Source organism: Falco rusticolus, chromosome Z (genome assembly GCF_015220075.1).
Source record: "Falco rusticolus isolate bFalRus1 chromosome Z, bFalRus1.pri, whole genome shotgun sequence".
NCBI classification, from domain to species: Eukaryota; Metazoa; Chordata; class Aves; order Falconiformes; family Falconidae; genus Falco; species Falco rusticolus.
In genome coordinates, this window is record NC_051210.1 from 10341142 (window position 1) to 10355675 (window position 14534).

Below are 14534 nucleotides of genomic sequence, written 5' to 3' on the forward strand. Positions count from 1 at the left end.
GCTAAGACGAGAGAAATGGAATATAAAGCAAACACTGTAAAGCAAGGAAGGCTTTATGTCCATATGTTATGTGCCACGGCATTCTTCAGCAAAAAGGTATGGCTCAGGAAGGAGAATATTAAAACAAAGCAACACAAGCACAAGGCCTACAGTTGGGCTCTATCCTCAGCTTTTTCAGAGGTTTCTCTGATGACTGTCACAGACTGCTACTGCTGGCAGCGTGTAAACTGTTAAGATTTCCTGCAAGCACTGACCTTGGCATGCAGCTCTAGGAAAGACAGGCTCAAGGAAGAAGTACCCTAATGAAGACAGTGTTGCTCAGTGAGAGGAGAAATCAGATGTCTCACGGTGTAAATGTAAAGGCTAAAGGTGTTATTACATGAGCCAAAGACATGGGGAAACTACGTCATTCTTCATACAAACACTGGGTCTTTGTCGTAAAGACTTGCTAATGTCCAAGGTCAAAGAGCATGTTGCTGCTGAGGGGATGATGTTTGCCTAACAGTCCCTGTGCTGTACTTCCCTCCAGGAGTACTGACCTGCAGTATGGGGTGGGGGGGTGGGGAATAAATCAGGTCTGTCTACCTGGATTTGGTGAATAGCTGTAGTGTGGTTTCATATAAAGTGGAATGCTGGTATGCTGTTTCTAGAACATTAGCATTTTTCAGAGAAAAAAATTGCTAAGCAGCAGAGAAGCCTGTGTGTCATTGTAATATGGGTAAATTTCAATGGGATTTTGGTGGAAAATTTGGCTTGCACTTGCGCAGCTCAGTGTGGGCACATGTCTTCTGATAACCGTCATTCTCACACATACACTGCGTTAAAGAAAATTAGAACTTGCAGATTCATTAACCCTGATACCGTAGCATCGCATTTTGCCTTTCCATAGACTTAACTGGAGAAGGAATATATGTTTCTGTGCTAAATTTTCAAGGAGGAAAATCAGTGTAACACTTAGGAAGGCACTGAAATGACAATATTTGATGTCAATTAAGAATCTGGATCTGTTGCATTATTTCTGCATTTTGTTTTCTATTCTTCCTTCCTACACTGTGCAGTTTCCTAAGTATAAGCTTCCAGAAGATCTAACCCTAAACAGAAGGTTATGCCCAAGATCCCTGTAAACGATTTCCATGTTTCCTTCTGTAGGTTTTTTTCAGTCTGTTTTAGAAAGAGGAGGAACAATTTGAAATAACTGGAAAGTGCCTCAGTTTCACCATGTCATAAATGGCCTTATATATATATACAGGGGAGGGGAAGGGGGCAGACCCCCAGGAGCGAGACTGTGTCCTGTTGGCTGTGTGGTTGTGGTCTGAGAGCCAATGACCGACTTCAAACAATGATGGGAGGAGGGAGAATGGAGGAGTGGAGGCGGGGGGTGGGGGTGGGGGGACACACACCCCACCTATCAAGAATTTTATAAAAGTTAGTGCCCAGAAGGACTGGGTCTCTTTGCCTGCAACCACCACACCAGAAGCTTGTAGCAGCAGAGGTATTGTCCACAAACAAGTAAGTATAATAATTTAATTTCTAAACTGTAAAGGTAGTATGTATATCAGCACCCGAGACACAATGTGTTTATCTAAAGTGGGCTTGGGGAGTTGTTTTTGGTTTTGTTTTTATTTTTTTGTTCCAGGAACAGCTTGCAAGAACTAAGCACTCAGCCATTCTGCAGTGATCTTCCAATGTGACCCAATTTCTGCTAAATGTGGCTTTCTAACTTAGCTTAGTCACTCAGAACTCCTGGAGTAAGTGAATCCTTAGTCTGAGTAGACCAGTAACATGCCTTCATTGCTTTCTACTGCTTTGTTTTGCATGTGTTTCTTTATGCTTGTGGAGTACATAAATTGATGTTTTGTAAGGAGAAGAGAGAATGACTGGAGAACGCTGTTGGTCCTGACAAACTACAATGCTGACAGAAGTGTAATTACATGTGTTTGTTGTGCAGCTTCTTCTGAAGTATTAGCACAGTAGTATGGATAAGATTCCTCGGCAGGGGGATGTACGGTAGTCTGCAGTGCAGGAAACCAAAACCTGCTCTTGCATTAGGCTGTAACCTTTCAATTTGTGAACAGCCAGCTTCAGGAAATTGCTCAACAAATGCAAACCCTTGCTGTCTGTGATTCTCCATCACTTTCTCAATTGTCCCATGTGCCTGGCACCCAAAACTATTTAGTGCACCCAAAACTCTCACCACTGCTTCCCCCAGCCTCCCCTACTGGCATTACGAGACTTGAATTCTAGTGCAAGTTTGACAGCATTTTTTACCTTCTCTGAGAAGAGCCCAGCCCTGAGAGAGAAGCAGCTTCATCCTAATGACCAGACTTACTTCCAATAAACCAGTTTGTTGCTACCTCAGTCATCTCTAGCCATCAGGAGTGCTCCAGAAGTGCTCTGCGCTGACTGCAGAGGCTGGGTCCTTAAGTGCATAACCTCTTTTCATACTTGCTAGAGAGATGAAATGGGGGTACATTTGCTGAGGGCTTGAGTATAGCTCTGAGGCTAATAAAGAAATCAGGACAGGGAAATGCAGCTCTCACATACTCCCATCCACTTGAGATAGGATATTGAAGCAATCTCCCTAGACAGAGCATGAAGACAGAAAAAAACCATTGTTCCCACCTTCATAAGAGAGAGAAAAAACAGGCAACTTACCGTCATATATGCCCCAAAGGACCTATCAAGATGGTGAAATTAGTATATCAATCAAAAAACATGTGCTTCTTTTTCTAGGTGACACAAGTCTGAATATCTCTTTTTGTCCCATAACCTTGACACTTTAAAACCCAGAAATGAAACATTTTGCTATACTTTCACTTGCACTGCAAAGATGGAGAAATATCCTTTTCTTTCCTCAGAGCATCTTCATATATACAGGAGGCACCACTTCCATTTAAACTCCCTAAAGCAAGTACAGAGAGTCACAGGGTAGTTCAGGCTGAAGGAGGCATCAGGAGGTCTGTAGTCTGACCTTCTGCTCAAAGCAGGGCTAGACACAAGGTCAGACCAGGCTGCTTATGGCTTTATTCAGTTTGGTCTTGACAGCCTCCAAGGATGGAGACACCACAGCCTCTCTGTCGACCTCCTCTACTGTTGGCTGTCCCAATAATGTAAAAATTTTCTTCATATCCAGACCACATCTCTCCAGTTTCAGCTTATGCTTGTTGTCTCTCACTCTCCTGTAATGTGCCACTGTGAAAAGCCTGGCTCAGCCTCTCCAACCACCACTCTGCAGGTATTGGGGGTTGCTGAGGTCTGCCCTCAAAGCCATCTCTGCTCAAGGCTGAACTAGACCCAGCTCTGCAGCCTTCTCCTCACAGAGCAAGTGCTTCAGCCCCTGATTTTCTTGGTGGCATCAGCTGAACTCATTCCAATTTGTCAATGCCTTTCCTGTACTGCTGGGGCTAACACTGGGTGCAGTACCCAGATGTGATGAGCAGAGGGAGATAATCCTTGTCCTTCCCTGGCTCTCTGGGCCAGACCCCTGCTCACACAGGATGCTGCTGGCCCTCGCTGCTGGCCCATGTTCAGCTCACTGCCTGACAGGGCCCTGGGCCTTCTCTGTTCCCCTGTCCTACTAGCCCTGGTGGGATCACTCCAGGGCTCTGCCCCACAGGCAGTGGGTGGGGGTTTGTTATGGCTGAACTTCATGGTGCTCCTGTTGGTCTCTTCCTGCCCCCCGTCCAGGCTCCTCTGGATGGCTGCCCAGCAATCAAGCGTATTAACTAGTCCTGCCAGCTTGGTGTCATCTGCAAGCTAGATAAGAATGTGCTCTGTCAGCAGGACAGGGGCAAACTTGCCGAGCTGTTCATACCTCTCAGTTTGCCCAATGTCCAAATAAACAGACTTACATAGAAATAGCGTTTTAATGAGCTCCATGGAGAAGTGAGGCCAATAACTAGATTTATCCACTGTCATGAGAATGTAAGGTACATAACTGATTTATGTGTCTGTCTCTCCTAAGCATACAAGTGTAAATGAGGAGTAAATCCAGTCAGGTCAACACTGTGCCCCCATGTCATGGGCTAAATTTTTGAATACTTTTCGCTCTCCATGTCAACTGCGTTTATCTATTTATATAAGCAACTTTTGCTTCAAACCCTGCTCCTTGGAAGCAGAATCTCTTGTGTGCACAGTGCAATGGCATGCAAACGTGGTTTGCATTGCTGTCAGAGATGATGTTGAAGGGCAGTATTTAATAGTAATTGAACAGGAAAAGCTGCATGCATGGGGTACAAAAGAGTTTGGTCCTGCACCAATTTTATAAAAGAAGGCAATGAAGACACCCAAGAGAAAAACTTACAGATTCCAATCCAATCTTTTTCTGTCTGCAAACCAGGACTCAGGTGAGATTTTCTGTATTATTAGAAGATGCCAGTCACTTGAGGTGGTTGGGAAGAAGAGATGCCAGTGAAATAGTAATGTTTCTAAGATGACCTGAAGTGGAACGTAACAGTTTGTTCCTTCTGCTGTTCAGTTTGCCTCTGCCCTTTGGTTCTCACTATTAATATTAACAGGATGCAGTGCTTGTGCCGATACCCATGAAGATACTTTCCCTACAGGTCCTCCATTATGGTAGCTGAGAAAAACTTGAGTCTTCAGCGGTACAGTATTTACTTTTGCAGCTGCGCTGTCCCCTTCCCCCCTACCCCCATCTCCTGCTGGTCACAGGCTGGGGTCTGAACAAAGAACTTGTTTGTTTAAGGAGCTGCTGAAGCCTGGCAAACTCTCAAGGTAGTTGTAAAGCCGGGGGTTTTGTTAATTCTTTGCAGTTTTATTCTTTTGTTTCTCTCTTCCACTTTTAAAAAATGTTATGTAAGCAGTTACCACAAAGAGAATACATTGTATTCATACAATGTCAAATCAATGTGAAATCACTTGAGTTGGTGACACTATGACACTAGCTAACAGCCTAAAATGGTACCAAATAAAATTTTTGAAAAACCTTAGTGGTGCAACAACTCCTAGATACTGCTACTGAGAAAAGAGTTTCTGTGACCTTTTGCCTGCCTGGAAAAGTTGACAAATTAAACAGATAAAGTGCAATAATAAGGCAAATAGGCTTCGTTCTTGTGAGAATGAAATGAACTGCCCAGCTTTGGCAGCCTGGGCACGACTGTTTTTCCTCAGGACCTGGAAGGTGACATATCTGGCTCTTTAAGGGGGGACATTAATGTTTCTGTGGATGTGCTGGGAGCTCACTCTTTAAAAGGCAGCTGTATGAAGTGTTACTGACATGTAAGACTTCTCCACTCCCCTTTAAATGCTCAGAGCAGTACTTTACAGCAGAGACACCCTTTCTGAATTCTACAGAGAAGATCCTCAAGATTATGCTCCTTATGGAAGAATCACAGAAAAATAAAGTCCTAAACCAAGGGTACTTGAACATTCTGGACCTTAGAGCTATCATTAACTTTACAACTGCTTTTGCACTCATTTCTTCAGCATTTCAGTTAGAAACACTGTGCATTTTGTTCATCCTTGTAGCTCAGCAGGGTAGCTGGGAACATAATTTTGGGATGCCTTTTGGCAGATCTCCACCTACTCCTTCACACTTAATGAGATACTTGCATAGAAACCGCAACTAGCCAGCTGTCTTCCAATTCATCATTGTAGAACTACACTGTATTGTTTCAGTCTCTTGAGAGTACTCACTTGGATCAGCATTATCACCTGAAAACTTGTATTTCCATATATTGGCAATTTGCTTTGCAGGCTGGTTTTGAGTGATAACTGTCTTTTTTGATCTTTATGCAAACACTGAAAACAAGTAAGAATCAACAGATGTCAGTCTCATTGCTTATGGCATTGCTGGGGAGAAAGTATACCCATAATAAAGAAACTAGAGTGACTGATGATCTTGTAATTCAGCTAGCTGGATTAAAAATTATCTGGATACACCGACTCCTGCTGTAACATACCTCCAAACTGCAACTCTGAAATCCCATTACTGATTTAGCAGTTCATTAGTTTTGACCTTGGACAAGATCATATTCTTGCCAGATCACAATTTTCCAGTCTTTTCCACAGAGCCCGTGAACTACTGGAGTGTTTCCTCATAGTTTTGCATAGCAACTTATTTAACAGTGCTCTGGTTTTGACTGAAGTGCTTATAACACAAACCCTTACTAAAATAATCATAATAACAAGGTAGTTTCTTATTCTAAGAGACCTATTAGACTCAGAAAGAAGGTGAGGGATGAGGAGGGTTACAGGTGAATTTAATTAGCAATAAACAGCATAAACCATAGCTCTTCCTGTTCTTTTGATCTGAACAGGATAAGAGCTGAGAGTGATGGAGTTGTGGTCAGTCACCACAGTAGAAGGATGCTTCCCAGAGCTCTAGCCACAGCCTGGCATGCATACAAAAAGAGGAGTTCAGAAAAGCCTGCTTTTGCAGGACTGCAGCTAGGCATTTTAGTCCCTGAAAAGGAAGGAACCCTCCCCCATTTGATACAGTCTTCATCACACACTCTTTCAAATTCCCTTTAAATGTAGAATGACTTAACATTGATAAGCTGCATAGAATGCATTCCAGTCTCAAACAACCTACAAAAAGGTAAAGCAGACACCTGGACACTGCATCCAGCTGGTCTGCGCTGGTAGACAATGCCATTTGAATCTTGCACAATACCATTACCAATACAAAAGTACCTTCAACTATAAATCAGACATGGATTTATAGCTGTCCCAGTACTGTGATGGCACTGTTACCAGAAAAGTTTAGCACCGTTTGGCATGGTGCACAGAGCTCTATTACCCTATCACAAGTCGCAGCCAGACCCTGAATTTATTCTCCACTATGCTCTTCTGCAGGGAGGGCAAGACAAGGATTCCCTGGCAACATAATGTCTGCATGCAGGGAAAAGGGATGGAGAACTTGGCTGTGTACATGCTTATATGGAGAGACATATTTGCTGGCCATCTCTGGCACATGGTGAAATGGGAAATGTTCTCATTTCTCTTTAAGGCTGAGCTTGCGAATAGAAAATGCGGACGCTGCTCAGAGGCCTGCCCCTTTGGAGGAAAGCTTGATATTGGAGATCTTTTGTGTTGTTTTTAATGATTCATCTCATGGATTTACCACCTACTGATAAAAACACGGGTATCACTTTAGCTGTCACATATGATCAACAGAGGGAAAAGAGTCTTTATGTCTTATGCATACAGGCTTATATACACAGGGAAGTAACCTGGAATACTCAGATAATCTGAGAAACTGTAATTTAATGCCACATAATCAAAACTTTAATAAGAACAAGCATTTTGTCATAACAAGACAGAATGTGGATTTCAGGTGCTGCATATCTGCAGCTGGTAAACCTCTGCCAGAGCTGAAAAGATAGAAATAGGTGGTGAATCCTTCTAAAACCTCCAGGTCTTATAGAGTAAGCAATGTGGTACAGTTCTGAAAGCAGACATGGGAAGGAGAGAATTACAAAGTGAGGCAGGAGCGTGGGGATGGAAAGTCGACTAGACAAAGTAGCAAATACTGCCAACACAGGCCAGGGAATGGAAGAGGGGCATTATTAGGAAATGTGTAAAGGCAATGAGGTAATTGGCATTCTTCTGACTGGGACCAAGAAGTCTGAAGAGCCAGCAGTTAGCACACTTGTTAGCTTAGTGCATGTTTTTATGACAGATTGACCTTCCTTTAGCCTCTCAGAAAATCCATGTAAAATGCAGTCTTTCCCACTTTGGTTCTGGAAGGATATGCTAGGATGTTGCTCCTGCATTCCTCTCTTCTAGTTTTGCCGCACACACCAAGCCAAGAAGAACTTGAATGGATTTCTGGGCATATGGCTATGATAACATGGACCAGACAAGCACTGAGAGCCCTCCAACAGAAATACCCGAGTGTTATCTCTGCCTTATAGTTTGTGTATATAGTCTCCCCCAACTTTTAACAGTAATACTCTTCCACAGGTAAGTCAACATGACCCACCAATTCCCAGCGCTGTCTCCAGAGCAGAAGAAAGCTCTTTCAGACATCGCTCAGCGGATTGTGGCTTCAGGAAAGGGGATCTTAGCTGCAGATGAATCCGTGGGTGAGTTCTGGATATCGATCAATTAGCAGTACCCAAGACTTTTTCCTCTTAATTTTGCTTCATCTTTGAAATTAGTGGAGTAAATTAAAAACAATTGAAAAATGTTGTCTGAGCAGGAACAACTCAGCCAGGCAGGACTGTGACCAATAGTAATGAAAGCTGACAAACTATGGGTTGAGAAGGGGGAGATCGAAACTCAAGGCCCAGTTCATTACTACATACTGGGACCAGGAGGCTAGCCAAGGCTAACACCTCTTCGTCTGACCTTTGTCCACCTTGCTAGGTACCATGGGGAACAGGCTGCAGAGGATCAATGTGGAAAACACAGAGGAGAATCGCCGGGCTTTTCGAGAGATTCTCTTCTCTTCAGATGCTTCCATCAACCAGAGCATTGGGGGAGTGATCCTCTTCCATGAGACTCTCTATCAGAAAGACAGCAGTGGAAAGCCATTTCCAGCTCTTATCAAAGAAAAAGGCATTGTGGTGGGGATAAAGGTACCTGTAAATGTGTGGCTGGCAGCATAATCCAAACTCCGCTTCCAGTGAAAATTATATACAGGGCTGCACTCTCTCCTGCTAAAAACTTTTCTTTCTTTGTTGTGATTGGTTTTAAAATCCCTAGACGATCTCTACCACCATTATCTGCGTTGCTTTTTTACAACAAACCAGGGGCACATTTGCACTTGAGGCAGGAACTTTTCATCTACCAGCTCCCATCTACTCACCATTCACTGCAATTAAATTCCTCCATGCAGCAACCTAAATCCAGTCCTTTCTGCATGTGATGGATCTCTTGAGCCATTCCTTGCAGCCATCTATACATTGCCCCTTCCTCTTACCCAACCACTCCTTTTCTTCCCCTTTGCTCCAACATTTCCCTCCTTTTCATCCTTAGTATGTTCAGCCCCATGCTTTACTCACAGTCAGCCAGCAAAGACAGACTAACCATGGGTAAGAAGATAAGGATGAGACCAATTTCCATCTCTCTGTAACCCTTCATTTTTTTGTGGTCTCCACAGCTGGATAAAGGTACAGCACCCCTAGCAGGAACAAATGGAGAAACCACCATCCAAGGTAAGGAGAGCTCTAAGGAGCCTAAGCTATGACTGCCGCAGTTAAAGCCATGGGGTGACTCACCTGAATCACAGCCTTGTCTGGTGGCATGGTACTTCTCAGAGTTGTGTGTCCTGAAGAACTGCTCTCAGTGAAGCACTGTTCTTTCACCTGCAGGGCTGGATGGACTGGCTGAGCGCTGTGCCCAGTACAAAAAAGATGGTGCTGACTTTGGCAAGTGGCGTGCAGTGCTGAAGATCAGCAGCACAACACCCTCTCAACTTGCCATCCAAGAGAATGCCAACACATTGGCACGCTACGCCAGCATCTGCCAGCAGGTATCTACCCTCCAGTAACCCTTCCTGACATGCTGCTGCCCCTTCTCACTGTTCGCTGTGATAACATCCTAGGTAACTTGAAAGGCGGATCTCTGCCAAGGTTTTGGGAAAGGTGAGGAAGAAGGGCAGCACAGCATGAAGAAATACCACCAAAGTAGGGGCAGATAAGAACAGTTGTTCTTCCATAGCCCTAAACACTTCCTGTTTTTTCTTTTCTTAGCATGGCTTGGTGCCCATTGTGGAGCCAGAAATCTTGCCTGATGGAGACCATGATCTCCAGCGCTGTCAGTATGTCACAGAAAAGGTAAGAGATTCCTGCCCTTCTCTTCTCCTTCACAAATCAGTAACCAATTTTACGCTGTTTGTGCTCACAGATCTTAAAAGAGTTTTGACCAAAAAGGTACTTCATAACTGCATCACAAAAATGAGTTGCTCACAGTCAAATAATGAGTTAATAGCAAATGCAAGAGTAGAATCCGTGCTTTTGGATTTCCATTCAAACAAGCATTCTCAATCTGAGAAAGATGTATTGGGAGCAAAACACTTCATTCTCTTTCAGTACCTCAGTTTGCCGGGAAAAATCCAATAAATACGAATAATGGTATCCTGGTCATCTCAAAAGAAATGGTGTCTTCAGAACTGCAACCCCTGTGATAAAATTCATGGGAAAGCAAAATTCATTTGATCTTCTCACACTCACAAGGAATTAGCTGCCTTTCCACAGCAGGTTGAGGTGAAGATTTGAGCAGAGGTCTGTATTCAGTCCTCCTGTTTTCAGGTTCTGGCTGCTGTCTACAAGGCCTTGAATGATCATCATGTGTACCTGGAAGGGACACTGCTGAAACCCAACATGGTGACGCCTGGACATTCCTGCCCCAAGAAGTACACCCCTCAGGATGTAGCCATAGCAACTGTCACTACTCTTCTCCGGACCGTTCCTGCTGCTGTTCCTGGTGATTCTTGATTCATTTCTATGTATCCATTCACACTGTCACACTTGCTGGACTTGCTCCTGCGTATGATGTGCTTGCTCATCAAGTCAGGGATTGCAGTGGCTGGAGCACTCCATTTCTAAGACTTCAAACCTCTTTTTTTGCAGGAATCTGCTTCTTGTCTGGAGGCCAGAGTGAAGAAGAGGCTTCTGTCAACTTGAACGCCATGAATCAGTCTCCTCTGCCTAAGCCTTGGAAACTGACCTTTTCATATGGGAGAGCCCTGCAAGCCTCTGCCCTGGCAGCATGGGTGGGCAAAAGCGAGAACAAGAAGGCTGCACAAGAGGCCTTCCGCAAGCGGGCGCAGGTATAAGGCCTTCCCCCAGCACAGAGAGGAGCTCCACACTATGAAGGGAGACATGTTGTCGCCTTCCTAAGGCTCCTCTTGTTCCTGCCCCTCCTGGTACTTCATGTTCAGCGGGGTTGTCATTCTGTTATTTTTGCCTTGGTTGATTACTCCTGCTGTCTTTCTACATCTGTTTTTCTCACTCCAAGCTAACTGGTTTCCCCTCCTTTTTCTTTCTTTTTCAGATTAACGGTTTGGCTTGCAGAGGACAGTATGTTGTGTCTGGGAAGACTGACACAGCTGCCACGCAGTCACTTTTCACGGCCAGCTACACCTACTGAAAGTGCAGGAACTTTCCTTTGTCCTGTCCCTCTTCACAAGGTGGAAGATATTCAGAAATGAAAGAAAACCAAAGAAATCTAATTTCCCTTACACTAAACAAAACTGGAGATAAACTGGATTAGTTTCCTCTCCACCCTTTGCTCCTACCATTTATTAAGGGGATATTCATGTTTCTTCTTCTTCACATTTCAAGGAAGGGGAATTCCTTCCATACAACAGCTGCCAATGAATCATGAACATAGTCTCCCTCTGGTTTAAACTCGGTCCCCAAAATAGTAGGCAGATTAAGTAGTTCCCTAGCAATTCAAATTCAAATGCATACCCTTACCCATTACCACATTTTGTAGTCAAAATCGTGAACTAGAGAATCTGACTGTGTCTTCAATCATGGGAATAAAACAGTAATTGAAAACTAATCTCTTATCTCACAATTCTTTTTTATAGATAAACTTTACAGTCCCTTTCACGCGAGTGGTTTTCAGTAGCCTATGCAAAGATTAAGTCACAAAGCTTTACTGCTGGTGAACTTGGAAAACCCTGAGGAGATCAAAGGGAAATAATCCAATAGTGATACAGCTGGAGAGGTTAATCCTGTTGACTGAAGTCTGGCAGACACTGAGAAAACCTGAGAGATGTATATGGCCAGCAGTGCACAGGACTTGGGCCACAGATAAGTCACACTACCTTCAGAAGCTTCTCGTGTCTCTGGAGAATCATGTTTGGTGTGACGAGTCTGCTATGGGCCGAGTTAAGGTTGCACAGGCTCAGTTAGTTCTGTGCAAAGACTACTTTTCCAAAGCACTTTTACAGTGGCATTCCCTACAATAATTAACATAAAACATGCAGGGAGGCATCTTGGCCTACCATGTTGACATAGCTTGAATAATTAAGCTGATGCTGAAGGTCTAAAGTTTGATCTTTGGTGTTGCGACGGAGGGAAGACACAGTCACTCAATATGAGTGATCAGCAGACTTCGTTTATTGTCCCTTACAGTCACCTTTTATGCCTTGTTATAATTAGCTCATACATATTACAAAAGTTAAGCTCATTATTGGTTAGTTGCCTAAATACCAAGCCCGCCCCTAGTTTCTCTTCTGTAGTTTTCTGTTCGCACCTGCAACATTCTTTTCCCACCAAAATCTTCCTGTTATTGTGTAACAAGGACAGCCAAAGACAGTGTATTTTGCTTTACTTCAGATAAGCTGAGAGCGATGTGCATTTTTGTCCAGCCAGCTGGACTATGTCTATGTGACCCTTTTCAGCTAGCCAGTTATCCACAATTCCCCCGTTTTTATTTTGGGCGACATAGGCTTGGTTGACCATTTTCAATAACAGCGTTTTAACACAGGAAAATACACAGCCAACTTATAAAATGTCAGTTCAGAAGTATAATTCCTGAAATACTTGAAAAATAAAGTTAGCTTGAAGCTTTAATTTAGATGCTCTTTCTGTTCCAGTGATATAAAAAGTTTAAAAAATTCAAAGGTAATTTTAAAGTTCTGAACATGGACTAATGCAAGCTCAAAACCCCAAAAGAAACCAAACTGATGTTTGACTAGGAATATTTGCAAATATTTTAGTGGAAAATCCCTGACCATTAACAATTTTCTGTCCAAATAACTGCCCTTATGCAACCAACCAGTCCATACATTTTCTGAAGAATACCTCATTGATATCAAAGAATTAACAAAGGGGAAAAATTAGTTCTAAGCTATATACATTCATAAGTGTTTTTTTCAATAGTTACATACAGATTTACACACTAAGCCATAATGGCTTGTAGGTGATACACACAAGAAGAGTACGTTGCTTATCTGTCTGAATGTCTATGCTAAATTTGACAACTGTGCCACAAGCCAAGCCTACATGGATGCTGTATGTTATGCACGTTCCTTAACAAACAGAAGTATAATAGACAAATTCCCAAGATCTAGTCTCCCCAACCTAATTATATTATTTTGTAGCCAATTAAGGAAAATAACACAAATGTGCATATCTACATGTGCACACACCTTTTAGTTCAGAACCAATCTGTGATAAAAGGCCTTAGCCTTATGGCATCATCGAATCTTAACGAGTACGGTAATTAAAAATGCAGTCTTACTGTAAGTGCGATTTATGCTGACATCCCCTCAAATGCTACACGTGAGTATTTCTCACTCAACTGCCTCAAGTTAAAATAGTAGTATTTGTCAATATGTATTAAAAAATCATTAATTCTCTACAATAGCAGTTGACTTCCATAACACTGTGTAAGCAAAAGAGGCTTAAGATGGGCTTTCTGAATACTAACAATTTATTATAGACTGTCTAAACTCAGGTCTTGAAAGATTTCACTCTGCCAGACGTAGAAACACTGTTGCACTCCAGTCGTGATATCCCTTTTCCCAAGTTGTCACATGCACATCTCGCTCAAGCAACATTATTGTTAAAGTTTCTCTCTGCTACATAAAAGCATATTGCACTTGTAGATATAAAAGACAGCACCCTTACTTAGATTAATATCTTATTACCTCATAACTCTTAGTATACCTTGTATCTCTGATTTCATCACTTCAAAAATTCACCAGAAGCAGATAAAACCACAGCCTCAGACTAAACTACACCTTAACTGCTGATTCAAATAGAGGCATTCTCTTCAGATATGCCTAATGCTTACAAATAATTTTGGCTGGTTTTGATCAAAAAACTATTATTACAATAATGATCAAAAATAATAATCCCGTTTGCAAAATGCCTTTAAGCCAGCCTCCTAGTCCCAACCAATTTCCACATTCAGAATACAGCATAAATACAGAATACAGAATAAATTATCTCCATCAAGGCAAAAAGGCTTCTCTTTAAGCACAGAGATGTTTGCTAGGTCAAGGCAGAAACCCATTTCTTGTAGGGGACATCTGAAGCACTTTTTTTGGTGGGGTTGTAATCAATTCCGTATTTTTCCTTGAGAAGCTTAAGCTGTTCCTCTTGTTTCAGGAGTGTCTCCAACTCTGATTTGTCGAATAGGTCCGTATTTCCCAAAAATATCATACATTTCCTCCGCTGTGATTTTATACGGCAGGTTCCGAATATAAAGGGTCCGATTGATCCCTTGGGACAGCCGGATGTCAGCTCGCTTGGCCGCTTGCATCGCCATGGCGCCGATCGGAGGGGGGGGGGGGGGGGGATGGTGCCGCCTTGGAGAGAAGCCGCGGCCGGGACGGGGCCTGCCGGGCTGCGCCGCCGCTCGCCGCTGCCGCGGGGGTCCCGGATGCTATCCCATACGCTAATAACCCGGGTAATGCCTTTTTACAATCTATGTCCCGAACGCTCCGCTTTTCTAAAAAGCATATGAGCGAATCGTACGTCGCTTGTCTCTCCATACCTTCGTCAGCGCTGTTGCAGCCTTTGCGAGACTTCGGCGACGCGTGGCCGGCGGGACCATCTGTAGGTGCTCCCGGGCGCGGGGACTGTGCCCTTCCGCCTCCTGCGCTG

The 14534-nt window shown here is 43.3% G+C and overlaps 1 protein-coding gene across 2 annotated transcripts; it reads left to right on the plus strand.

Moving 5' to 3' along the window:
- The first annotated feature begins 1410 nt into the window (after positions 1–1410).
- On the plus strand, positions 1411–11475 carry ALDOB (aldolase, fructose-bisphosphate B). 2 transcript variants are annotated; one of them, XM_037372826.1, is made up of 10 exons: positions 1440–1509; positions 1637–1748; positions 7927–8048; positions 8332–8543; positions 9068–9122; positions 9279–9439; positions 9660–9743; positions 10218–10392; positions 10539–10738; positions 10963–11475. In XM_037372826.1, the coding sequence occupies exons 3-10, from the start codon at positions 7937–7939 to the stop codon at positions 11056–11058; spliced, it is 1095 nt and encodes a 364-aa protein (XP_037228723.1). In that variant the 5' UTR covers positions 1440–1509; positions 1637–1748; positions 7927–7936; the 3' UTR covers positions 11059–11475. The 2 variants fall into 2 exon arrangements, with proteins under 2 accessions (XP_037228722.1, XP_037228723.1); XM_037372825.1 differs by lacking the exon at positions 1637–1748 and having other exon boundaries at positions 1411–1509.
- The last annotated feature ends 3059 nt before the right edge of the window (positions 11476–14534 follow it).